The following is a 27873-nucleotide window of genomic DNA, read 5'->3' as shown; positions in this document are numbered from 1 at the left end:
AACCCTGAAATTTGCCAAGACGGTCCCACCGATAAGAAAGGGAGTCTACCCTTGCTATTGTTCATGTTCCCCGTCAGCAAGAGCAAGCCTCTCCTGCCCCCCCCCCATCCCAGGCTTTACAGGGCTCTGTCTGGGCCGGCTGGTCTGTGGCTGTGATGTTCCATTCAGGTCATGACAATTGTCAAGAAACCACATTATCCACACATACACACACACGCCATATACACACACATACCTCACACACACACACTGCATACACAGATACACCATATCCATAAACACCCATCTCACACACACCACAAATGTACACACATCATATACACACACCGTGCACACACACCACACATGTACACACACATCATATACACAGACACACCACATACACACACATCACATACATAAACGCCCATCTCACACATCATATACACACACCGTGCACACACACCACACATGTACACACACATCATATACACAGACACACCACATACACACACATCACATACATAAACGCCCATCTCACACATCATATACACACACCGTGCACACACACCACACATGTACACACACATCATATACACAGACACACCACATACACACACATCACATACATAAACGCCCATCTCACACATCATATACACACACCGTGCACACACACCACATATGTACACACACATCATATACACACACCGTGCACACACACCGTGCACACACACCACACATGTACACACACATCATATACACAGACACACCACATACACACACATCACATAAACGCCCATCTCACACATTATATACACACACCGTGCACACACACACCACATGTACACATATGTACACACCACATCTCACACATATTACATACACACACCACATGCATACACATCACATACATAAAAACCCATCTCACACATCATATGCGCACACCATGCACACACACTTCACATGCACACATTCATCACAAACATCACACACACATAGAGTGGCTGTCAGTTACCCTACAGGTGTGCTCCTCCGCGGGTGATTCATGGATAAGGTGTTTGGGAGTGCGGGTTGAATCCTGAAAGCAGGGTGAGGAACTGCCTCTCCCCGAGTCATCCCCCGGATTCCCACATTCAGCACAGTGCACAGTACAGCACCGGAGACAAGCATCCGTGTGGCTGAAGCACAGCACAGCCGTGGCCATCTAAGCTGGACTGGAGGAGGAGGAGAGATGGGGAATTGCTGGTGAGGGGAATCGCCAAGCACATAACACTCACCCAGCCAGCTCTTGTTGTGACTGTGCTGTTGATGCTAATGAGGGGAAGCCCGGGTCTCTAACAGGCATGGGAGGAAGAGGCAGCTAGCTGACTAACTTCAGCCTGGGGTCAGAGCTGGGTCATCGGGGCCACTGTTTTGGAGGAAGTGTGGGAGAAGGCAAGGTCTAGGAACAGGGAGCATTAAGACAGTGGCATTCAAGAGGGACACCAGGCAGTTCCTTAAGTGTGAGAAAACACCCATGTCTGGTCATCGTGGGGTTCTGAGACTGAGCTGCAGGGGGCAAGCAGAGTCAGGACATGCCAGAGCTGTCACCGGGCCCAGGTGTCTGAACTTCCCATGGAGGACCTAAAGTAAGGAGTTTGGAGCCCACACAGATCAGAGTGATAGTCTGGACTGTCAGTGGCCATCACATCTAGAGGTGGTATGTCTGTAATTGGGTTGCTTTTAATCCGTTGGAGTTTGGGGTCCCTATGGAGGGTTCCAGGCTGAACCACTAAGAGGAAGGCAAAAATGTACTCGGCCCCTGACTTGTGAATCCTACCTTGCTAGTGCTCCCCACAAAGTGATCCCCCTTGTACCCTACAAGGTATGGAGAAAGAACATTCATAGAGAAGGAATAGGAAGTTCTGTGGTCATGAGAATGACATGCGTGGAGCATGATCAGCCGGAGAGAGGGAATGAAGGGAGGAGGCACGGAAAACCACTACGATGGGGGACAGGCCAATGACTCAAAGCTTACATAGCTAAGGCCTGACCTAGCTGAGCTGCAGACCTACCCGGGGGCGTCCAGTTTAGTCCCTAGTGTATTAGTCAGGGTTCTCTAGAGGAACAAAATTTAGAGAACAAATATATATAAAGGATATATCAGAGTGGCTTACAGGCTGTGGTCCAAATAGTCCAGCAATGGCTGTCTACCAACAGAAGATCCAAGGCTGGAGGTCCCAGCTGGTCTGGTATCCGCCAGAACCCTGAAGAGTGGGCTCCAGGGAAGGGATGTCTGTCTTGCTAGTGAGAGTGAGGGCAAACGGCAGAGAGCAAGCGCCCTTCTTGCGTGTCGTTTACGTAGGCTGCCAACAGAAGCTGTGGCCCAGATTAAAGATGGGGACCTCCGAAGATCTGGATTAAAGTTACATCTTCCCACCTCGATGATTTAATTAAGGGAGAAAAAAAAATCCCTTCACGGGTGTACCCCAGCCATTTGGATTTAGTTCATTTCAGATATAGCTCAGCTGACAACCAAGAATAGCCATAACACATGAATTGCCAGATGTTTCTGGTTAGAAGTGCAGAGACAATGCCTTGCCCTTCTGGGTTCTAGCCCAGTTTGGAGAGTGCCCCAGGCCAACTGGGCCTTAGCCCAGTTCTTGAGAACTGTGTGGGTCCTCACCAAGTGCATCTGGGAGGACAGGTATGAGGGTTCACCTGTGAGTGAGGGGCTGTGAGAGGCAGTTCAGTTCTGACCCCACCCAGGTGTCTGTGAAAGTCAGGGGCCTGGACCCCGACCTCCAGTTTGCTAGGGCCTGTTTGCACACCACCCTGGAGCCCTGGCCTGTGGTAGCTGGAGGAAAGCACATTCCTCTGCTGCCCGAAGGTCCTCATTGTGAACCTGATGGGAACAACTGGGCCTTTGGAAGGCAAAGCCACACACTGGAACTGCAAGCAGCTTCCAGAAAAAAGCCAGACACCCCTTTGGCTCCGGTATGCCTCCCTCTGGGCAGTTCTAAATACTGACTTCAGAAAGGGATGCGACTTCAGCATCTCCTGCAAACTTTAATTAAATTGGGCTGTATGACTTTTCCTGTGCAGATGCAAGGTGCAGATAGGGAGGGCATCAATGACCGACCAAAGAAAGAACTCCCCCAATCTAGCTGACTGAACAGGTGAATGCACTGGAGTTAGTTATGTAAGTATGGACGAGAGGTTATGTACAGGAGTATGGATCGCTCAGAAGCAGCCATGTCACCAAACAGTCCACCCAAGCGTGGGTGGCAATGCACAAAATCTGCATCTCTGGAGCTCTACGCACAACTTGCAGGCAGCTCCACCTCTCTCTGTACCTCGTATTACCGTTGCCTTGCAAGTCTTCTCTGCTTTAGGGACTTCCTGAGACTTGTGAGTTTTCTTTACTTCCTAAGTCCTGCAAGTTTCCTTTACTGGCCTTGCACCTTGAGGGAATGTTCCAATTCAGAGGAAAAGTTACACAGCAGCAGCCTGTTCTCATGGATAGATCAGATAGAAATTCAAATCTTGCAGCCTACTTCCACCACGCACACACATACAAACACACACACACATACACTCACACATACACAAACACACGTACACGTATACCATAAACACACACGTACACCACACGTACACACACACACACTCATACATACACACACGTACACCACACGTACACACACACACACTCATACATACACACACGTACACCACACGTACACACACACACACTCATACATACACACACGTACACCACACGTACACACACACACACACACACACACACACGTGGGTATACCACAGACACGATCTTGCTCCAATTTGTCACCGTCTGTCCCTACCTCCCTTAGTGGGCCTCTCGCTTGGCCAGCCTACTCCTGATCTTTCTCAGGGCTTGTGGGGGCTCTGTTGAACACCCCTGTTTGAGGAAAATCAACGGCTTTCTTCCTAAGCTGAACCAACACTGTCACCTTCCCATCTTCCCTAACGTGTGGCACCAGCACTCGGGAACACTCGAATGCATGCCGGAATGCAGGGCTCCCTGCAGACGTTCAGCCATGCACTTGGGGCCCAGGAGGCTGTCTGGTCTGGTGGCCAGCAGGTCTGGCCCAGCCTCCCTCCTTGCCTCACCGAGCACACTACACAGCAGTCCCTCTTTCCTTACCCTGCCCGTGCCACAGAGAATGCTCTCTCCCTGATATATGCCTCTTCTGGAACTGGGATCAGCAAGTAAATGCGCTTGCTACACAAAATGGAGGGCTTGAGTTTAATTCCTAAACCACAAGGAAGAAAGAAACCAATCCCCGGATGATGTCCTCTGACCTCACTTGGTCATATAAAATAAGATTATTTTTCCTCCTTTGGAGATGGGTTTCACTGTGTACACCAGGATGGCCTCAGACTCACAGAGACCCACCTGCCTCTGTCTCCAAAGTGTATGCCACCACACTCAGCACAAATGAATTTATTGAAAAAAATTACCTCCCCCCCAAAAAAAATACCAAACAAACACCCACAAGGGCCTGTGGCTGTGTGCTGCTATTCACAGCAGCTTTATTGGCAAGGAAACTGAGCCTGGAAAGATAGAAATGACTAACCCAAGATTCGTAGCTATTGTCAGAGTCTGACCTTGACCCGCAAAGCCAAAGCCACCCCAGCTGGGCAGCCATTGCCCGGCAGAGCAGATTCCCTCAGGGTTTGTTCAGGGTTTTTCATGGGAGGCACCCATTTCCTATTAAATATTATACCCAGAAAAGAATTCATTTAGTCTCTCCTGATAGCATAAGCAGAAACACCGTCCTTTAAAAGAATTCTGCCAGTTCCCAGTTCTTCTCTCATTTTAAGGAGCTCCTAAGTCAGGCCAGCCCGGGGGTGCCAGCCCACATCCCCTGTTACGGTTAAAAAGTAGGCCACCTGCTCAGGTTTGCAGCCATCCTGACTCCACAGGTCCTACAGAAATGTCTCCTGAGAACAGGGAGATGCTTGATGACCCGAATTCAGCCCCTAGGAGTGCATAAAAAAGCTGGGCGTAGTGACCAAGTGTGGTGGTGCTCGCTTACAGCTTCAGCCTTGGGGAGACAGACAGACAGCTTCCTAGAGCTTGTTAGCCAGCCAGCCTAGAGAGTTCCAACCAGTGAGACACCCTTTCTCCAAGAAGAGAGAGGACCTCTTCTTTCCACACGTGAACTCATACAAGGGAGGGGCATCCACTTAGGTAGAGGAAGTTGAAGGTATTTTCCACAGGGCGAAGAGGTGGGCTAGAACCATGTGCATGGAGCAAGCCCCTGGCTGACTCATCCCAGGCCTAGCAGCATCCCTGTATCCCTAGGCAGGCTGCTGGTTGGATAGAATGAAGAGTCTTCTCAGCGCTGCATCCTAGGAATAGATGGCTAAGCATCCTCCCAGAGTCTGAAAATGCCTGCGGTCGGGAACAGATGGTCGCAAAGGAAATGTCCCAGCCCTGGGTGATGAGCCCCCCCGCCCCCCCCCACATATGCAATAGTTCAAAAATCTACACACTATGTGGTATTTGCACCTCAGATGTCCCCAGCTTGGGTGTCTTACTCATCTCTGGGCTCCAGGTCGTCTGTGTGGCTGTAGTGCACAGCTGTGTGTCCTCAGTTGTAACAAAAAAAAAAAAAAAAAAAAAAAAAAAAACAGGCGCTTACATTCCTCAGCTAGTGAATTCGGACATGCCGGTCCAAGTAGCTCCTCCCTTGGTGGTACTCTGCCACGAGGACCACACATAAGCCATCTTCCATGAGGTGTGGCAAAAGTTAGCAGTAGAGAGATGCTAATGTGTTGGCCCAAAGCTAATCCTCCTTTAGGAATCCTGCAAGTATTGGGCACCAGTGCTGGGGACACAAAGGTCCTTGGACCAGTCCCAGCGGCCCTGGAGACAGGAACGGCACTGACTCTGTTCATGGCGATGTAACTGTTTGAAGACGGGCAGCTTGGGACAGTGGGGCCTGCTGCTTGGAATGGCTCCTCAGGGCCGGCTTTGTGGGTAACTTGCGGGAGAGGGGGGAATACTTTGGGGCTCTATCCACAGGACTGACCCAGTCCCAGCCTCCTCCTCACCAGGAATGGTGCATGGAGAGTTTCAGAGTGAGGGATAGGGTCTGTTGAAACTTGCTCCTCTATTAAGAGAAACATCAGAAGTAGGTTTAGCAGTGAAATGCCCGCCATGCTAGCGTGGGAACCTGGGCTCAATCCCTGGAAGCCATGTAAAAAACTGGGCATGATGGCGTGTGCTTGTAATCCCAGCACTGGGGAGGCAGAGGCTGATGGGTTGCTAGGCAACTGCCCAGCAAGCCTAGTGAGTTTAGGCCAATAGAAAATGCTGTCTTTAAAATGGAGGTGGTGACAGCGTCTAAGGAATGCTAGCCAAGGTTGACCTCAGCAAACACACACACACACACACACACACACACACACACACACACACACACACACACACACACACACTGCACACACGGTTCTAACGCCCTGAAGTCTGCTCCTGCTTCATGGTGTATTAACCTTTGATAGCTAATCTCTATATGGCCGGGTGGTTGCTGTCCTGATGAGCAGCCACCAGGGTGTTGCCAATTACATCCCTCTGTCTTCTCTGTCAGTGAGATACCAGATCGCTATGAGCCAGGCATTGTGTGCTGATGACAGATGAGTTTGGTGTTCACTGCAGTGCCCACTCCTGGAGAAAGACTGCCAATTAGCCGTTCTCCGTGGGGGGGGGGGGGGAGCCACCGGTGCTGGTGTGATGGGAAGACCCCAGCGGTCAGGAGCAGGTGTGTGGACCATCAACAGCGACTATACAGTCAGATTCTGAGGGCGGAATCAAGAGGCCTCCGTCACCAGGTGACAGGGATTCTTGCCTGTGCTGAACATTCAGCTTCAATGACGGCTTTGCTGCTGGCCCCTTCCTGGACAGTCCTCCACAGCGATTTTAAACAGAAAGAGAATTTCTACTTCCGTGGCGTTCCCTGAGATTCAGGCATGGTACCTCGTGCTATTCTCTGAGCCCGCAGTCCTCAAACAGCCCTGACAACGGCAGTTATTGTCCCCGTGGTACAGAGTGGGGAACCACAGCCTGGGGGACCAAGATGCATGGACAACATGTTGGGTAGAACTCCTGCCGAGTCTCTGGAGAGAAGCAGGAAGGAAACCACACAGCCAGGTGTCCAGTCAGAGGCCAGGAGAGCCTGCAGGACCAAGCCACACCCACCACCACCTACCTGCCTCCCTACACAGCCCCTTGGGGAAGCTGCCAGCCTCCAGCCCACATCCTGCCTCCTGCCAGCGAGGTCCCCAGAGTGTGTGCAGGTGCAGAGCCTGCCTGCCCCTCTGACTTCAGATTTCTCAAGGGCCAGCTCCTACTCAGTGTCAGAGCCCTGTCCCTTCCTCACCATTCATTGTCCCTTTTCTGGGCCACCATTCATGGGAAGCCAGTCCAGCTTGGCAGTGGCCCCGTCCCTCTGCTGAACCCCTCTTCACCAGGCCAAAGCCTCCGGAAGCTCACACAGCGGGTCTGAGATGTAAATAAGGCCTCTCCAGCTGCACCCAGCTTCCTGGAAAGGAACCCCAACACACATACCCTGTGCCAAGCCCTTCCACCCTCCCAGCCTCTCCTGGTGTGTGCACCCTCCTCCATGGCGTGACTGCACTCCCGTTTCCTGACCTCACTTGGCAGGTAGCGGGCGCCAGGGTTCTCTGCTCATCAGAGCTATTCTATTGCGGCCCAGAGCCCGGCTGTGATTGCTTTTGGACTTTTGTGCAGCTTCAGACTCTGGCCCAGAACCTGAGCAGGAAGGTGAGCTAGGGCAGCAGATTAGGCAGCAGGGGAGTGTGCAGCCTCTGCTGTCACCAAGGGCCTAGACCATCTCTGCATCCCATTTCATTCTTTCGTGCACATACGACACTCACTCATGAGTGTGTGTACTCACTCATGCATGCATGTGTGCAGCGACTCACGTGCGTATACGCGTTCACACATTCATTCAACAAACCTTAGAATGTCTGCTTTGTGTCCGTGGATTTGTAAAGCAGCAGAGGGCTCCCAGGGGTGGGGGTGGGGTCAGCATTCTCGGGAACTGAGGGCAGAACAGGTGAATTGGGACAAGCATGCCAGGTGAGTGCTGTAGCCAGGCAAGGGCTGTGCCTCAGGACTTTCTCTTAATCAACTGGTGAAGTGCTCTTCTCCAGATGCCCACCTGGCTTTTCTTTGTCCTGGGGTCCTTAAACTAAGCAGCTAGGCAGGTGTAGCAGGGCTCCAAGAGAGCACCTTCTGAGGAGTTGGGGAGGACACCAGCTGGTGGCTCACAGGCAACCCCAGCATCCAGTGAAGCTTGACAAGGCTCTCGCCCGGGTCCCAGTTTGGTTCAGCTGCTGACGCTGAGCCCTCTGAAGCCACGGTTCCTACCCTGGCAGTAGCAGAACCATGGGGTCGCTCGCGGCAGACCTCAGGGGTAGGAGTAGAACCCAGCCTAGCAGGGATGGGGTGTTAGCAGCACCCCTGCCCTCCAGGGCGGAGTCCCCAAGTGGCTACCCTGGAGATGGTAACTCCCAGGTGTGTCTTCAGACCAGGAGCCACACAGAACTGTCTTCCAGCGCTCGATGCAGCCCCAGTCCCTGGTCCCATGACCTTGGGCAAGTTCCTTCTCCTTCTCCCCGTGCCCGGGTTTCTTTATCTATAAGTCAGGGATACTGATGATGCGGTGAGGCTCAGTGGTGAAACGCATGGAGTAAGTGCAGCTGGTAGGCCTGGCGCTCGTGTTTGCTGGGGCTGTGGTTTCTTCACAAATCCACCCAGCAGGTGCACACTTTCCATCCCTGAAACTCAGGACAACGGGTAGCAGCCAGACCATGTCAGCCCCACAGCCCTGGGGTTACAAGCATGTACCACCACGCCCAGCTTCTTTTAAGTGGGTTTCAGGACATGACCTCGGGTCCTCACACTCACAGGCAAGCATGTCACCTACGGAGCCATCCACCCCTACAGCCTTGGCCTTGTGTGCAGATCTTTTAATTGGGAAACCGAGCCTGGACCCAAGCCAACATTCGCAACAGGTGGGGAGTCATCGGAAGCTTCTAGATTTACCTCTTTATCTGGCTTCCCATTTCCCTGGGTCTCCCAAACCAGAGGCAGCGAGGGGGTGCTGCTTGCTTCCTAGTGGGTCTTGCATCCAAGGAGACTGCGGACCTCACAGGGCAGGCTGGCTCTTCCTTTTCAGATTAAAACAGAGTAAATCTTTAAAGACTTCCTGAAACACCTCCCCTCCCCCCCTCAAGCTTGGTCCTCACATTGATTACAGTTGCCTTTGAAAATGTCCAAATTAAAAATAGACATCAAGTCAAGCATGCCGGATGCAGCTCAAAGCCAGGAGCTGTGTTCAGGACCTCCTAGGCTCCGCCCTTCTCTGGCCTGTACTTTGAGGACATCACAGCATCATGGGGAGATAAAAGGAGTTGGCGGCAAGGCGAGGGTAGTCTCTCTGACAGTGAGCTGTGTTCTGTGTTCCGTCGTTAAGAATGGCTGTGAATTGATCTAAGATGTTAGGATACTGCTGTTTCCACATAGCACGGATCTGCAGCTCTCAAAGCCTGGTCCCTCACAGCAGCCTCCCTGCACTCGGCATTTGGCTGAATTCTCTTTCCCACTCTGATTCATGTTAGCTCTTCCAGCCTGGAGGGCCCTGGCATGTGCCTGGATATGGAAACAGGGATCTAAAAATGCCATTGAGGAAAACTAAAGCTGCTTGGGTAGTGTGCTGGTTCGGGGTGCCTGTCCAGGAAAAGGACAGTGTGAAGAACCAGCAAGAGAGGCCATCATGGGCCAAGCGATGAGGCCTCAGGAGGACATCACCCTGGGGGACTTGAGCTGGGAATTTAGTCTCCACTCGGGTCACGGAGTACACGGCTGTGAATTAAGCCTCGCTCCATGGCATCTTGCACAATCTTAGCAGAGGAGCACAGGCAGACCCTCTGCCTGGCCACGTCCCCAGCCCTGGCTGGAAGCCAGGGAGTAATTGGGACACCGTGACCTCCACATGTGCCCATATTTGAGAAGCACTAGCGTAAACTATCTCTGATGCTGAGCAGAGACAGCCCCGGAGAGAGTGACAGGGCTGGGGGGTGTGGCCTGCTGTGCAGGGCAGATGTTCTTCTCATGGATTCTGAGGTCTCTGTAAGAGTCTCAGGGCTCCTTCCTTGAGAGGATTAGAGGGCTGTACACACTACCACCTTCTGTAAGCAATGCAGCGTTGGGCATTCAGGAAGCGGAAGACAAGCACACCGAGTCCAAGAACCTCCCTCCCTGACCAAACTTTCTGAATCCCTTAGATCTGGTATATTTTCTGCCCCCAAACAGTTGAAATGCTTTGCTCTTTGATAACAAGAGCGAGGAAATCCTGTCTCATTTCCCCCACACCCCTGTTGCTCAGAACTCAGAAGCTCACAACCAAACAAGATCCTCAAAATCCTCTGCTGTGATCCACTGAATCCTCTGCTGTGATCTCCCCAAACCCTTTTGAAAGGGAAAGGGGGAAGAGATTCCTCTTTGGCTCTGACAGAGCCGCCTGCAACCCCTGCTCTGTGCAATGGATGGAACTTGGTTGGCAAGCAGGGGTTCCCTTCTGGTGATGTGGAACAAACTGTTTGTCGTCCCTGTATCTTGTACGCCCCTTTGTCTTCCGCTGTCCCCAGAGAGCTGCCCCTCAGACAGCTGGATTTTGCATGCAATGTGCAGGGAACATGTTGTTTGTAAAAGTTATGACTGTTACTACAGCTCCTATGAGTATGGAGACAAGAACACCACTCGTTGGGGGCAGGAGTGATGGTAATGGGTTTTTAAGCTGCAGGTCGTAACTCCTGTCCTCTGAGTGGACATTTGGGCTACTCCCTGACGTCTCTCCATCTCTGTCTTGGCTCATCTTCTCCTCTGACCTGTTAAGGACTCCCCTAAACCTAGGTCTGTTAAGGCAGGCTTCAATGAGGCCAGGTGGCATTCCTGGAGCCCTGAGTTCTGTGTAAGGGTTTTGTCAATTTGTGTTTTGTCTTGGTGATTTAATTTTTTTTTTTTTAGTGTGCATGGATGTTTTATCTGCAGTGTATGCCTGTGCATGTGTGTGTGTGTGAGAGAGTGTGTGTGAGTGTGTGTGTATGTGAGTGTGTGTGTGTGTGGTGTGGTGTGTGTGTGTGTGTGTGTGTGTGTGTGGTGCCCTGGAACTGGAGTTACAAGTCCCTGTGAGTCATCGTGTTGGTCCTGGGCATTGAACTTGGGTGACTAGACAGTGCTCATAACTGCTGAACAATCTCTCCAGCCATAGTGGTGATCCATGAATCATTTCTGGCTAGCAAGCCTCACCCTAGATGTCCTAGTTCCCACCATGTGACATCAGGGTGCTGGTACTCAACGATGGCCTCAGGGATAGCATGATATGCAATTTTATCATATGTATCAATCAGGTACGGTCACTGAGGACTGAGCGTTGAGCCCCTAGACTGAAAAGCGGCTGTGATCAACCTTAAAGGTGGCCAGGACCCTACACTCCACTGTTTTAAGTACCTTCTCTCTTCAGACAAGGCAGGAAAGAATCACTGGAATAAGGGTTCCTGTCTTTGGGTCATCTCACGTGGCCTGTGCACATCTTGTGGTAAACCATACAAATTATGTCTCAGTGCTCGAGGTCCAGGACCTGAGCCCTGGGCTCCACTGACTTGGACATTCTGCTGATCCTCATGCGTTCTCAGGTCTTAAGGCCACTATTAATCTGATCCAAAGGGCCAGTGGCCACGGGACAATCAGCAGTGACCTGTGGCCACAGGGAAACATAGACTCAGGCATAGACCCAGGGCTGTGCTATGACGGACATCCAGACTCGAGGGAGTTCAGAAAATGGAATGTCCCTTTTCGGTGTGGCCAAAGAGCCTTGAAGCCTCGAAGAATAGTCAACAGAGGTATGAGTAGAGAGTCCAACAGGGCCCAGCCACAGAGTCCTGTGGCGAAGGTGAAAGATGAACAGCTGGTTTCTCGGGAGTAGTCTTCTGTTCAGAATGGGCGGGGTGCAGGTATGAAGCTGGCAAAGCAGGTAGGAGTGGACTAGGAATGTAAAAAGACCACTGTCTAAACAACGGCCTCATTTGTGGGGTGAGGAGGAAGACAGGGCACCCCAGCTCTTATATAGATCCAGGCTGTAGATGATGACAAATTTCTTTTATAATTAAGGAGGGCACATGTTGCACAAGTCAGCTAGGTAAATGGCAGAATGCACCAAGCTAACCAGTAGGGTGTCACTACTCCACGTGACTTCTGAGCCTCGGGATGTTGGGAATCAAGGTGGTAACAGACCAGAGCAGAGCAGATTTTCCTGTCTGGGTGGACTAAGAGAACTGGTTCTGACAGGGAATGATTTCCGTTGTTATGTTAAAGTATCCTGACCGAAAGCAACTTAGTGAGGAGGAAGAGATTTATTTGGCTTACAGTTGCAGACCACAGCCCGTCACTGGGGGGAACTCGGTCAAGGGCAGAGAGAATATAACTGCATTCTTGCTCACTTGGTGGCATCTTTCACTCTTACAGGGCACAGGGATGGTGCCCACAACGGGCTGCATTTTCCTACATCAGTTAACAACGGAGACAGTTCCCAACAGACATGACCACAGGTCATTCTAACCTAGATAATTCCTCATTTAGACTCTCTTGCCAGACGATCCTAGGGTGCGTCAAGTTGACAGTTCAAACTAGCCAACACATCTACTTTGGGGAGGGACTCTTGCTCTCAGAGAACACAGACGTCTTCCCAGGCATCCCCCTCTGACCTCTGTGGAACCTCCCCCAGTAGGCAGTTAGGCTAAATCTCACCTTGCCCTGCCTTCCAAAGCTTCGTATACCACAGGGTCTAGATAACTGAACAAATGGATAATCGTCCATTGTAACCACGCGGGGATGTTCTAGGTAAGCACTGATTTTCCCTCTTCCTCTTCTGTCCCTCTGCAGCTGGAGCTGTCCAACACCGCCATCCTGCACCAGATGAGACGGGACCAAGTGACAGACACCTGCCGGGCCAACAGTGCCATGAGCCGAAAGCGTAGGGTGCTGACCCCTAATGACCTGAAGCACCTAGTGGTAGATGAAGACCACGAACTCATCTACTGCTACGTGCCCAAGGTGGCGTGTACCAACTGGAAGAGGCTCATGATGGTCCTGAGCGGCCGGGGCAAATACAGCGATCCCATGGAGATCCCAGCCAACGAGGCCCACGTGTCGGCCAACCTGAAGACCCTGAACCAGTACAGCATCCCAGAGATCAACCACCGCTTGAAAAGCTACATGAAGTTCCTGTTCGTGCGGGAGCCCTTCGAGAGGCTAGTGTCAGCCTACCGCAATAAGTTCACGCAGAAGTACAACACCTCCTTCCACAAGCGCTACGGCACCAAGATCATCCGCCGCCAGCGGAAGAACGCCACGCAGGAGGCCCTGCGCAAGGGGGACGATGTCAAGTTCGAGGAGTTCGTGGCCTACCTCATCGACCCCCACACGCAGCGCGAGGAACCTTTCAATGAGCACTGGCAGACCGTCTACTCGCTCTGCCACCCTTGCCACATCCACTACGACCTGGTCGGCAAGTATGAGACGCTGGAGGAGGACTCCAACTATGTCCTGCAGCTGGCCGGAGTGAGCGGCTACCTGAGGTTTCCCACCTATGCAAAGTCCACCAGAACTACCGAGGAGATGGCCACGGAGTTCTTCCAGAACATCAGCGCCCAGCACCAGACACAGCTGTACGAAGTCTACAAATTGGACTTTTTAATGTTCAATTACTCAGTGCCAAACTACCTGAAGTTGGAATGAAGGGGTGTGGGGTGGTTGGGGAGAGGGAGAGAATCCTGCTTTTTAATTTAAGATTTTTATTTGTCAGAAGAATTCTATGGATACTGGGTTATTTTGTAAGTTAATATGTCGTTGGGGGGGAGGGGGTGATGCTGCCAGCGGCATGGTAAGAATTATTTAAATCATCAGTAGGAAAGGACAGCTGTCTTTGCAGGGGAGCGGGGTGGATCATCCCTGTTTTTTAGAAGTGTAAACTGCAACACTGTCTCCAAGGTGTCCTTGTGTTCTGGTGAATTCCACAAACTGTACGTTTCCGTGAAGTCTAAGGATTCTTATTTATAGTTATTTAAACGTGGTCTCTGTATGGGTTTCTTCTTGTGGCGAGAGAGTAATGCTCATGTCTTTCTAGAAGAAAATGCGGTCTGTGCTTTGCTGGCTATGGCTTGTTTAGGGGTGTGATGGTATCCCCGTGCAGTGACAGCTTCTGGGATGTGTGGATGCCATTTGAGAAACCCTGCTAAGAATAAGTAAATTGTCCTTGCGCTAGGAAACGAGGGTGGGGATGGCTCACACTGATTGCTAGCAACCCCAGAGTCCCTAGCAGTAAAGAAATGCATTTTTTTAAACCCAAGAGAGAGTGGATGATAGCAATTTCTGTTCACCAAAATTAGCAGTCTATGAGAACAGGCTTTTTGTGGACGTTTTTTAACTGGCACTTGCAAGTTCTAGTGTCGATCTGTATCTGATATTTATTGGCCATCTACTATTTTCCAGGCTTTACTGCAGGTAGAACATTGAGTGAACCCAGTAGCCTTGGCCCTCAGCAAGCTTTATGTGAACACAGGACCTGCAGCTCAGCAGGGAGCCAGCCCCTCTCCTTGTGGTCTTCACCTGGGGTTTTGACTGTTCTCAAGTGGTCCAGAGAGTCCATGGCCCCAGCAAATTTGCATTTTTTCCTATAGCTCAAATTTGAAACCCACACATTTGGATCAGTCAGCTTAACTAGCTCAGTGACCTAAGTTCACTGCCCAACACAGGAAATGGTAGAAAACTCTTTGATCGTGTTTGTCTACTGCACTGTCTTGGTAGTAGAAGCCTGCAAGCCTCGGTATTCTCCAGACACAAGTGGGGGAGTGTGGTGATTGATTAGTGATGTCTGCCTTGGGTAAGGGAAGGGGAACATTTCTCAAGTGCCTCCTAACGTGACCGTGATCTCCAGTCCACCTCTTCCCCTGCCTGCCACTTAAGAGTGCACTGCAATGTTTGGAGATTTGCAGAGATCGGGCGTGAAGGTCAAAGGTGGATGGCTGGTTCCCGCAGGCACGTGAACACCTCCCATGTTCTACATTGACGGAGCACCCAGGACAGCCGCCTGGGGTCTTAACCCATTCTCCCTCTCCTCCAGCACACTGGAAACTCGTGTTTTCTGTTCTTGCTGATCAACACCCACACCTAGTCCTCCTTTCTAGTCATTTCTGAGGCTTCTCAGTGACATTTGAGCCACATTCCCTTTACAGCCGTGCGCGGGTGGGTAGGAGATGCTGTATATAATAGTTCTAATGATAGGGGAGGGAATGGGTGTACATTTTGCTTTCTGTGTTTTAGCTGGTTTTGTTTGTTTGTTTTTGTTTTGATGCAGTATAGAGTGAAGGGGGTGAGAATATTCTGAAAAACAAAAAATGAATAATTTATTCACAGAAACTATTAAAAATGGTATTGTTAGGTTCACGGCGAGCCACTGAGGAAATTATTTTATTTAATGGGAGCCAGAGTGTCTGGCTGTGCTATTTATAAAATGCAGGTACCTTCCCCAATTTCTCTCCCCTTGCCTTTGATAGATAGGTTTATGTCATGTGTTTGGCCAAGAGCAGTGGCAGACTTTGGCTGTCCCTGGAATAGGGAAGGGGCCCCTTCCTCAGAAACTGGCCTTCTGTGATGTTGCTCTGTGGGGCATCAGTTTGGAGGGGTTTGTGGTCACATATCCTTAGGAAACAAAATTCAGTCAGGTTCCTCTCTGCAGGACGTTTCAGGGTCTTGGGTCCATGGTCTGCCTTGTGAATCTGGGAGAAGACAGCATTTCCGGGCTGCATGGCCTGGGTGTCCTGTGTGGCAGATATGTCTTAGCTGGTATTTCACAGTAGCCTTGGTGAGGGTGGTCTAGCCTGTCTGAGGTCTGCAGAGATTGACAACTGCCTCCTAGGTCCCTCCACAAACAAACAAGCCGAAACAGCACTACAGCGTCTGTCTGGGAACTTGATGGAATGAATTACCCTTTACCTAAGCGGGAGGCCCCAGACAGTCAGCCTGTCCCTGCAAATGCAGGGGAAGGACTTCTTGAGTGTTGTGGGGAGGGGACGTGGAGGTGGTATAAAGCCACCACATCCTGGCCTTAAAGGCCACTCCGTGGGGGTGGTGGCCTCGTGACAAACACGTCTCACTTCCACACAGATTGGAACATGTCCTTCGGGGGTTTCAAATGGAAATTCATGTTGATTTCCACGTTTTGCATTTCTGTTTGTCTTTCATCTGTGGTACAGTGCTGTGTACAGATGGTGGGTACTCGGTTTCTCTCTCTAAAGTGAGATAGACTGTCCTCCAGGGGACCGTGTTTCATCACTATGCTTCTGGAACAAGGGACTCTTTTTCCTGTTTTGTGTTCACGTTTTATTTCCTAGTGACAATTTTAAAAATATGTACTGGTTCGCCCGTTTTGTAGACGGTATAAAGTATTCTGTGTCCCTGGCTGAAGACGTCCATTGGTGATGTGTTCTTGGAAATCCAAGTGTTTTCCAAAGGAAAACGTTGGAAAGACTCTCTTGCATGCCTCTCATGCTTACCTAGGAAAGGGAGCTGCCGGTGCCCGGCTCTGAGCCACTGTTCAAAGGTGCAGCTGTGTTTTTAAGGACCAGGTACAGTCAAGTAGAATGGCAAGTACATAACTGCTTAGCGTGCCCCGTTCTTGGAAATGTCTAGAATATCAGCCACAGGGGTCCCTGCCTACAGCCTCCCCAGCTTCTGGGCCCTTCTCAGCCGGTCTGAGAAACAGGGCAGCCCACTGAATGGGTCTCAGACAGGCACCTGGTCCCAAAGGCAAGCCTTTTCTCTCCTGCTTGCTAACTAAGAAGGAGAACTATGGGAACCAGAAACTTCACTCTGGCCAGCCCTCTGGAGCACAGAAGACTAGCCCAGGCTCCGAGAGAGCTCCCGGACATTGTGCAAGGCCCGAGGATGCTTAGCTTGTGTGATAACAATTACATTACTATCTGCTTCAGCTGACAAAACAGCAGAGATTATGCTTGCTTTCCTACTTGCTTCCTCTGCCCAGTCCCCCTCTGTACACACATACATGCACACATGGATGTACACACAGACACATGCACAGTAAACATGCACACGTGGATGTACACACAGACACATGCACAGTAGATGTGCACTCACACACACACACACACACACACACACACAAATCGCTCCAGCCTGTGTGGCACCCAACTCCCATCCTGGCCCACCTCTTCGTCAGCAGGACTGACTCTGTCACCCCCCCCCCAGGTTCTGCCCCCAGCTTTTCCCTACCACAGCTAAGCAGACCTTCTGAATAGGCAACAGGGCCTTCTAGAACCAGCAGCAGGCAAATTTGGGTCTGCTCTCATCAGGTACAAAAGGCGGTATCCGTATTCTCTTCTGAGCATACTCAGTAAGGCATATGGACATAGAATTTAACATCTTTGTGGAGTGTGTGTTTTTTACATATTTGTATGCAGTCGAGGGCCTGTTGTAGAATTCTCTCCCTGTATCTTACTATACTGTTAAAGAAGCTGAATTCCATGTTGCCAACAGACACGTGAAATGTTCCCGAACCTTCCTCCAGGAAAAGCCATTCAAGCCTGATTATTTTTCTAAGTAACTTCAATTAAATTGAAGGAAAAAAAATCTCTTCTGTGTATGGTCTATTCGTTGAGACTGTGGGGTGGGGCGGGGTGGGCTGCGCCCTTGAGCCTGTGTGTTAATATGAACATGAGACTCAGCCGTGGTGAAGCCCCCACCCACCCCGGTGACCAGGTCCTCTGTGTTAACTGGATAGATGAGACTTTATGCCATTGTGCTTTTCCCTACAAGTCTCTGTGTAAGGCCTGCTGGCTGCGTGGTCCTGCCACTGGGTCTAAAACAATGCAGCGAAGACCTCCACGGATGGTGGCAGCACCAGTGTGCAAACCGATGCCGTATCGCTGGACTGTCTCTCTCAGCAACTGCCCGTTTCTTTTTTTTTTTTTCTTTTTTTTTAGATTTCTTTATTTTTAGGGGGTTTTGTCTGCATGAGGATGCCAGATCCCCCAGATCTGGGGGTACAGACAGATGTGAGCTGCCATGTGGGTGCTGGGAATTGAACCCAGGTCCTTTGGAAGAGCAACCAGTGCTCCTGGCCCCTGAGCCATCTCTCCAGTCCCCGCAACTGCCTGTTCCCACAGGTAGGAAACCACAGATTCACCTGCAGACTCCGCTGTTTCTCTCCCACCACCACCTGCGGCTTCGCGGATGGTGTCTTAGTTGCAAGCCCAGCTGCCCACATTTGGTGTGGTCTTTCATCTCATGCCTAGAGGGTTGTTCCCGTCTAACCCCCATCAAGTTGACAAATGTCTTGGTTAGGGTTCCTATTGTTGTGAAGAGACCACCATGACCACAGCGACTCTTACAAAGGAAAACATTTAATGGGGCGGTTTACAGTTCAGAAGTTCAGTTCGTTACCGTCATGGTGGCAAGCGTGGGCGCCGGAGCTGAGAGCCCCATTTCTTGATCAACAGGCAACAGGAAGTGAGCTGAAACACCGGAAGTGGCTTGAGCATAGGAGACCTCAAAGTCCGACTTCAACAAGGCCACACCCACTCAGGGAAGACACACCCCCTAATAGTGCCACTCCTTGTGGGGGCTGTTTTCTTTCAAACCATCACAGCAATGAGGATTAGTCATCACAGTGGGCACTGTCTTGGTGTGCTTTCTGTTGCTGTAATAAAGTGATGGGCACTTGATGAGCATGTTTATTTGGCTCATGCTTCAGGTAATAGAATTATGCAGATATCCTAGCAAGAAAGAGACCCCTGAGTATATCACAAAGAATTGGGACGAGAACAGCACCAGCTGCGAGGGATCCAGCAGGAAAGATGGACTCAGGGGCCAGGTTTGAGTCCTTCTGATTCCCTTTCTTAGCTTCAGTATTACCGGATATGATTCCTGATGTACACACTCAGATGCTATCCAAATTCCAGAATAATCCAGCTTTCAGTTTTGTTACCCAAATCACTCCCCATGTTTTCCCATGTGTAGCAAGCACATAATCCCGGCTCTCACTGGAGCTGGAGGATTGCTCTGAGCTTGAGGTAAGCCTCAATGAAATTCTGTGACTGTGTGGTGTGGTGTGTGTGTGTGTGTGTGTGTGTGTGTGTAGTCCAGAGGTCACCCCATTTTTTGTGAGAATCTCTCATGGGCCTGGGGTTCACCAGCCCCAATGTTGGGATTACAAGTGTGCATGTCTATGTCCAGCTTTTTCCCCCCTCACATAAGTTTTAAAGATCTAATGTGCATCCTCACGCCAGCATACCGAGAGCACTTTACTGAGTCCTCCTACTCGGCTCTCGGCCCTGCTGTTACCACCCTGTAAGATTCCTGATGTGTGCACTCACCAGCTGTCTTCACCACCAGCCGAGGGTCTCACACCCATTTCTGATGTCACTATTACCCTTGCAGTTGAGAAATGCCCAGACCACAGAACTTAGTTGTCGAAAATGGGTAGGAGCCTGTCGATCAGACTAGATATAAGCTTGCAGGCACCTACGCCCCACCCACTCCCTTCGGCCATGATCAGGCCCATGGGAAACAGGCCAAATGAAGACCTTCCTGCTTCCATCAGAGAGGGGCTGAACGGCTTCTTGTCTGCAGCCAGCATATCAATAGGAAATTCTGGCACTGTCATGAGCACCCTCTGTCTGACACTTTAGGAAGTGCAGAGGCTAAGGCTTGTGTGTGCATGTTCCCCCTTTTGCCCCCAGACCATCACCACCACCACCACCACCAGAGTTTTACTCACCCACAAGGGGAGACAGGGCCAGGTCACTAGGGAGAGGGACAAAGTGTCCCATCTTGGAAAGAGGTGGATTTTCCCAGGGTATGACTTTCCAGTGGTTTTTTAATAAGAACGTTTTATAATAGATACATACATAAATAAAACAAAAGGATTTTTAAAATATATACCCAAATTCAAGTCAGAAATCAAAATATGTACTCATTTCTCGAATGGTCTGCCAGGGAGACAAGGTGCCTCTTCATTCAAATGATGGGAATTTAAAATGGCATCTTCCTTGATGAATTTCCTCTTCAACTTTTGTTTGTTTGTTCCTGGAGCCCAGGCTGTCCTAGAACTTGACATGTGACAAAGGATGGCCTTGAACTCCTGATCTTTCTACCTCTGCTCACCAATTCCTGGAGCCACAGGCATGCAGGCATGCAAATTGGGTGCATACAACATTAAAATAAGATATATTATGGGAAGGGGCATGTGCATTGTGCATTCCTACAGACATGCATAATGGGAAAATCAATATATGACCTAATCTGTCAATCAAAATAGAGAACCACCCAAATTATCTCCCTTAGTACCCAGCTCCTCCTCTTGAAGCCCCAAACAGTAATGAGGGTTGAGTGCCTCACTCAAGTGGTCTGTTCTCAGTCAGGACATCCCTCTATAATCTATCTCTTGCTCTACTCTGAATAAGGCTATCTTGTTCCTTTGAAAGTCCACATAATTCCACTATTCAAGTCTTTGCATAAGAGGGCAAGAATTGGAAACCCTTGGACAAGACCCTAGTCACAAGTAACATGGAGATCCAAACTCAGGCTCTCAGACTTGCCTGGCTAGTGCTCTGCTCTGAGTTCTCAGCTCCCAAATGATACATGTTCTTCTATTTTTAATTACATTTTATGTATTTACATGTGTGATAGTTTGTGTGTAGGTATCAGAGTGCAGTTCTCAGGAATGGCTTCTCTCCTACCGTGTGACCTTTGGATAGTAAACCAAATCGTTAGGATTGGCAGCAAGCACCTTTACCCACTGAGCCATTATTCCAGACCCCAAGTTATGTATTTGCATATGAAAAGTTGACCACAAAGGGATGAGACTTTTTTTTACACTAATGCATAATTTACTATAGATCTCGCAGATTGGTCAGTGCCTTTCATAAAAACAAGGAAGGCAGAGGCATGAACCCTTCAGATCAGAAAGCACCTTCAGCAACAGAGAGGGGATTTGTCCCCAGGTCTGGTGGCTCCACAGCTCACAGGTGTCATGTCCCTTTGGTGAGCCAGGATGAGGAGGAAGAAGGAAGAGGAGGAAATAAAGAGGAAGAGGAGGAGGAAGGAAGGAGGAAGAAGAGGGAAGCAGCAGTAGCCTCTGGTAGTGGTCCAGGAGGAGACACATAGAGTCAAACCTGAACCATGAGGATGGGCGCTGGCCATCAAGCTGACAGATATTAACATGGGATAAAATAGGGGAACGGGAAGACTAAAACGGACACAGAACACTGGATCATCTGCCTAACAAAGACCCTGCCCTCATGGCCTATTACACCGCCTTCAAAAACTACTGGACCGGTAACTACGAAAATGTGGGCCAACTATTCAGAAAGGTTGGTCTCTATATAAAAGCAGCAAAGTGGAAGTTCTGGGGGTGGGGGAGGCCATGTCTGGGAGATTGTGGAATGGCAGGGGTGCTCTTGGCGGGCAGTGCCCACCTCAGCCTCTGTCCAGCCTTCAGGGCAGCATGTTCAAGTCACCGTTCCCACAGTAGACTCACAAAGGGAGCACTGTGGGGGTTGGAACCATTTATCTAGGAGGGGTGACCTTCCCAAGAAGTGGCCAGCTAAACCCACGGGAAGAAGGCCAGCGGGCACTGGGAGTGTCTTGGGCACACTTACCTTTCGTTGCCCATGATCTCCACGTACACAGACCCCTCTGAGTAGGGCTTCCCTGTGGCAGGCCCACACCATCATACACTCCAGAACTGGGGAAGATCTGTGAGCGGCAGAGAGGCTGAGCATCCCCAGCTTCCCTTGGCCACCGTTCCGAGGAATCAGCAGCTGTGCAGAAGGAATTATTCACTCACCCACTCAAAGGCAGGGCACCCGCCAAGGTCAACGTCAGACATTGCCAGGGGCAGAGAATGTGAAACACATCGCGACTCTTCATTAAGGAAGAATGCAGAACTGTTCAGATATTAGCACACATGCCCAGTCTCTAGACATGCAAACATGACATTCTCATCTACAAAGTTCACACAGTGAGCCACACAAGCAGGTTACACACACACACACACACACACACACACACACACACACACACACCATGCGCGCATGATAAAACTAGTCACATTTCAGCTAAGTTTCTCATTCTGCGTGAGGCTGCATTCATTGCTGTCCTGGCCTGTGGGGGCCTGTGTTAAAGGACAGCTGATTTACATAGAAAGACAGACCAGCAAATTCTGCTTAGGAAAGCATGGCCCACAAGGTGGAGGACAGGTGAGGGCCTGGAGGAAGGGTCCCCCAACCAAAGGGGATGTGAGCATCTGCAGAGCAATCCCCACCTCAAAGAACTGCCTGGCTCTTGGTTCTGGAGCATCCAGGCTGGGAGCCCTGAGTTCTTACAAAATTCAGAACACAAGGGGATGGACCCCATGACCCTCAGGGACTGGGGGTGGGGGTGAGGACTGGTGGTGCAAGGAGGGATGTCACATGGCCACATAGGAGGACAATGTCTCTCGAAGCTGGCCGAGGGAAGGCTATGGGACATGAAATGTGAAGACAGGCATTCGGGGACATAAAGGAGAGGTTCTCAAACTTCACAACTCAAAATGTGCTCTGTGGGCCATGAACACCACTCACTCACTACCCAGTCCCACTGTGTTTTAAGCTCCATGGGGTGACTCATGGCTGCACTAACATTTGCTGGCTGAGAGCATGGGTCAGGGGTGAAGCTATGGCTCTGGGGGAAGACTCCTTACGCCATTGCTTATTGTTCCAGAAGCTTGGAGGTGTTCAGGGTAGGGAGCAATGGGTCTGGTTGCACAGAGTCCGGCTCACAGCAGGCTTGACATTTACCCTGAAAAGCAGGGCCCCCTTTTTGTATTCTGCTCGCCAAGCTATAGGCCCAAAATTTGGGACTACCTAGAGAGTGCAATGATGTGAATTGCACAGCGCGCCCATGTCTTCAGCTGAGCTCCTAACAGAATAGCTCCGCACTCCTCATCTGCAGTTTTAAAATTCACAAAACCCTTGAACATTAAGGGAAAAAATCCTTAAGAGATTTTTTTTAAAAGACAGATTTGAAGTAAGTTTGCTTAGCAGCAAACCCTGACCTTAGCTAACACAGGCTAATTATAGTCTGTACTTGTCCCACTTACTGTGAAAATCTGAGCATTTCCTGCCGAAATAATCACGTTTTACCAAGGAAGAGCACCCTGGCTCTCTGCTGGGAAGCAGGGGGGGGGGCGGCGGATGGACATGTAATCTACATTGTGTTTGCAAGTATCTTCACTCTTACACACATCTGTGCCAAGGGGTTCAGATTCAGTCTGGGAACTTGTGCCACTTTGATTTTACAGGTGGAGAAACTGAGGTCCTAAAAGGCCATGTCATCGCTCATTTCTTCATCTGTGGAGTAGGACACAGCTCCGTGAAGAGCCCAGACCTCCTTTCACAAGCAATGGGGAAGATTTCCTCCCAACGCACGCAGGTGAGATGCAAAGAAGCAGAGAATCCATCACTCCCCTGAGAAGGATGGGTAGGGAAAGATCAACCCTGCTCAGGGTTCTCAGGTGCCTGGGTGTCCAGCCCAAAGCTGAAAGTCCCCTGCTGGAATCAACTTCTGCCCGGTGACCAGGCACAGGAGATACCAACAGTAAGGTCAAGGGATGCAAGCCCGCAGATTCTGGAAGGGGCTGTGGGTGATCCCGGGCTAAGTAGAGCGCCCCAAGAGTCAGATGCTGAGGACACACAGTACAGCACGGGTCCCCAGCCAGGCTCCTGCCTCTGTACCAGCCAGGACAGAGATGCCTCCCTCTACTCGGTGAAGCACAGCCAGCCCCCAAAAGCCTCAGCAGAGACAGGGCCCAGCGCCTTCCACTTAGATGCAGTGTAAATCCCGAAACAGAGATCTTAGCAGGCAGTGTGTCTACCCTCTCTCATTGCCAGGAGAAGATGGAAATCCAAGATCGTGTCACCAGCGCCATCATTATCCATCGCCTACCCAAATCAAGTTAAGCTCCCTAAAAATATGTCTTTAAAAATCTATTTTAAAGTATTCTGGTGAATATTGAACTCAAAGTCACTTTGTGACTCATTTCTGAGTCCCACTGGATGTATCCAAATTACACATTTGGACGATTTGCACTGCTTTGTACTATTATAGAAACATGATTCTATGCCTTCTTCAAAGAATTATCTATTAAAGTCTCTGCCCATTTCCATGTGTACAGGCTTGTCTTTTTCGTTGCTGTGGTTCATTGTTTGGCTGTGTGGGTTTTGCTTTGAGACAGGTCAAAACCTGGCTGTACTGTAGCCCAGACTAGCCTTGAACTCAGTATGTAGCTGTCAATTTGACACAAACCTGGCCACCTGGGAAGAGAGAACCTCGGCTGAAGAACTACCCTGATCAGGTGGGTATGTGGCCCTATCAGGCGTTTTCTTAATTGGTAACCGATGCCAGAGGATGCAGCTCACAGTGGGCGGGGCCAATCCCTAGGCAATTGGGCTTTGTAGGAGAGGAAGCCACCAGTAAGCAAGGGTTTCTTCTTGTCTCTGCTTCAGTATTTGCCTTGACCCCTGTGATGATGGGCTATAGCCTATCCCACATTGCATCATAGCGCGGTGTTTATTACAGCCAAGGGAAGCAAACATCTTTCATTTGAATGAAATTGAATTACTCGGCTTCTGTTTGGGTTGGGGTTGTGTCCTGCTACAGTTTGGGTAAATATCCCCCAGAAGCCCTTGTGTCAAAGATGTGGTTCCCAGCCCATGATGCCACTGAGAGGTGTTGGGACCCTGAAGAGCTCTGCTCTTTTATCTGGACTTTGGGATTTTACCCTGCACATGCTTGTGGCCTTCAGTCAAAGGCTCCAAATTCCTTAAGCTCATTCTTCTGGACCTTTCTCTACAGGAACCACACCTAACTCTAGCCTACTTGGCCTTTCAGAATTAAGGACCAATCGTTAATTCACAGGACTGCAGGCCCGGCTGGGTGCTAATTCAAAAAGTCTTCACAGTGCAGCTGGGAATGAAGCTCGGCCCGTGGAGTGCTTGCCTAGCACGCATCTGGCCTCAGGTTCCAACCCCAGCATCTCATAAAGCCGGTGTGGTAGCACCTACCTGTATCCCAGTGCAAGAGGTCAGAAGTTCAAGTTCACCCTCAGTGAGTGAAGTAAGTTCAAGACCAGCCTGAGATACATGCAATTCCATCTATAAAGAAGTCTCACCGATGTTTGACCCCAACACTTTGCTTCCTCTACTTGGGGTCCAGTGACTGACAACAGCTATTCATTATATTTTCCTATATTCCTATATTTGTATGTGTATACATATACATATGTGTGTGTGTGCGTGTGCATGCATGTTTAGAGGCAGAGGTCCACGACTAGTGTCTTCCTCAATTACTCCTGGAATTAGCTCTGTAGACCATGCTGGCCTCGAACTCACAGAGATCTTCCTGCCTCTGCCTCCCGAGTGCTGGGACTAAAGGCATGCACCACCACTGCCTGACCCTCAATTGGTTTACTTTATTTTTTGTAAGAAAGGGTCATGAACTTGGAGCTCACTGATTGGCTGAACTGGAGCTCACTGACTGGCTGGGTTGTATCTCACTGATTGGCTGGGCTGGAGCTCACTGACTGGCTGGGTTGGAGCTCACTGATTGGCTGGGCTGGAGCTCACTGATTGGTTGGACTGGAGCTCACTGATTGTCTGGGCTGCCCGGGCCGTGAGCCCCAGGGTGCTCCTCTCTCTGCCTCACTTGCCCTGAAAGGACAACTGTGCATTGCCACACCCAGCTTTTTGTGTGGATGTTGGGGATGTAAACTCGGGACTTTTGCATAGAAAGTAATTGCTCAGTCCCTATTCTGTTTTCAACTGTGTGGGGTTAATTCTGGTCTAACTGTGTCACAGTCAGCTGCAGAAATCTGTTTATGATGGAACCCACATCACGTGTGAGATTATGTCATCAGTCCCATGTTCAAAGGATGTGTAACTCACCCCACGATACTGCAAATTTAGTGACACTTCTCTAGTTAAAGGAAGGAAGGAAGGAAGGAAGGAAGGAAGGAAGGAAGGAAGGAAGGAAGGAAGGAAGAAATAAGGAGGATTCTGCAAGACCGCTCAGAGTAACGTGCCAGCCAGCAAGCCCGAGGACCCACGTTTGACCCCCGGGCCTCACCCACATGCAACTGACTCTTGCAATCTGTCTTCTGAACTCCACACATGCACTGTGGCGCGCGTGTGTGTGTGTGTGTGTGTGTGTGTGTGTGTGTGTGTGTGTGTTTTCACACTAAAGCAAAATCAATCAAATGTAAAAAGTAAAATAAAAACTACCCATGGTTTTTCAAACGATTTCTCTCATTTAGGAAGCTGTACAGTGCAGACATGAGCACCGCTATAAAGAACCGTTTTGTTTTTTATTTAAAGTCCATCTCCTTCGGGTCCAGTTGCCAGAACAAAGGACAAGAGCGAGCCGTTTCATGCCCCTGTTGCCCTGGGAACAGGACGACACATCTCTGCCGATTGCTGGCTCTGGGCTTCACCACTTTAATTTCTTTTCTTTAGCTGGAACCGTGAGTGATGGTGCCGAGAAAATGGTCCAATTTATTTTTCCTTCCTCTATTAGTAGGAAAATTGTGCGTTTCCCTGTTAGATAATTGAATATTTGTGTTTCCTGTGTACTAAGTATTCCTGAGCTTCGGTGACAGGTCAAGGGGAATTACAGTGTTATCATGTGGACCTCATGACTATCAGATGCTACCCTGTGGGTTTTACTTTTTCTCTCCCTTCCTCTCTCTTTTCCTTTCTTGGTTCCCCCCTCCCCCCTTTATTAATCCTCTTCTAGTTTCTGTAAAATTTTCACTAATGACTGTGTTTCTTTAAGCCATAAATGACTCAGTTTTGTTCATGGAAGGGTGTTGTGTGCATGTTGAGGTCAACATCAGATGTCTTATTTATTGCTCTCTACCGCATCTTCCTTAAGGTGGGGTCTCTCCCTGAACAGGGAGCTCATCAATTCAGAAGGCTAGCTGAGCTGGCTGATGAGCTCCAGGGAGCCTCTTGGCTCTGTCTCCCCAGCTCACGGTTACTGGCACCCAGTATCACCACACTGGCTTTTTCCTTTGGTTCTAGGGCTCGGGTTCTAGGGCAATCCCCACCTCGCCAGCTCCCAGATTTTGTCCTTATTGTCTTTATCCACAGAACTCTCCTGCCCCCTCTCGCGTCGACGCATTTCGGTTTGTAACACCATCTAAATTCAGTTTTAAACATTGCTGTGGCCTTCTCCCCTTCCGTATTGTCACAGGCTCTATAGGACATTACTAAGTCCATCGTGTATTGTCACAGGCTCTGTAGAACACACCACCAGGTCTGTTCTGTTTCATTACAGTTTTTTTTTTTTTTTTGCAATTTTTTATATATTATTTTTTCTTATTTTACATATCAATCCCAGTTCGTTACAGGTTCTATAAGACATCACCAGGTCTGTTTCCCCGTTTCAACAGACCCTGCTGTTGCCACCATCTTTTTCTGGTCTCGTACTGTTCTTGCACAGATGCTGGGGTGTAGCTCAGTTGGTAAAGTGTTTACCTGGTGTGCACCAAGTGCTTGCTCTACCCCAGCACAGCATAAACCAGACCTTTTGGCGCACGACTGTGATGCCATCATTGTCGATCCGAAGTTCTAGGTCATCTTCAGCTGTGTGGTGAGCGTTAGGCCATCCTGGGTTACACGAGACATGTACAAGCAGTTATTGAGAGCCTGCTGGGAAATCTATGG

At 49.9% G+C, this 27873-nt stretch overlaps 1 protein-coding gene across 2 annotated transcripts in view; it reads left to right on the top strand.

Moving 5' to 3' along the window:
- Window positions 1-13918, top strand: part of Chst11 (carbohydrate sulfotransferase 11) — a 179166-nt gene extending 165248 nt beyond the window's left edge. For both annotated transcript variants that reach the window (XM_051206201.1, XM_051206200.1), the window contains exon 3: window positions 12977-13918. In XM_051206201.1, coding sequence (XP_051062158.1) covers window positions 12977-13831 — 855 coding nt within the window. In that variant the 3' untranslated portion in view covers window positions 13832-13918. The remainder of the gene's footprint in view (window positions 1-12976) is intronic.
- The last annotated feature ends 13955 nt before the right edge of the window (window positions 13919-27873 follow it).

Source organism: Phodopus roborovskii, unplaced genomic scaffold, assembly GCF_943737965.1.
Source record: "Phodopus roborovskii unplaced genomic scaffold, PHOROB, whole genome shotgun sequence".
NCBI classification, from domain to species: domain Eukaryota; kingdom Metazoa; phylum Chordata; class Mammalia; order Rodentia; family Cricetidae; genus Phodopus; species Phodopus roborovskii.
The sequence above is the reverse complement of the archived record's forward strand: the minus strand, read 5'-3'. Positions and strand labels throughout refer to the sequence as shown.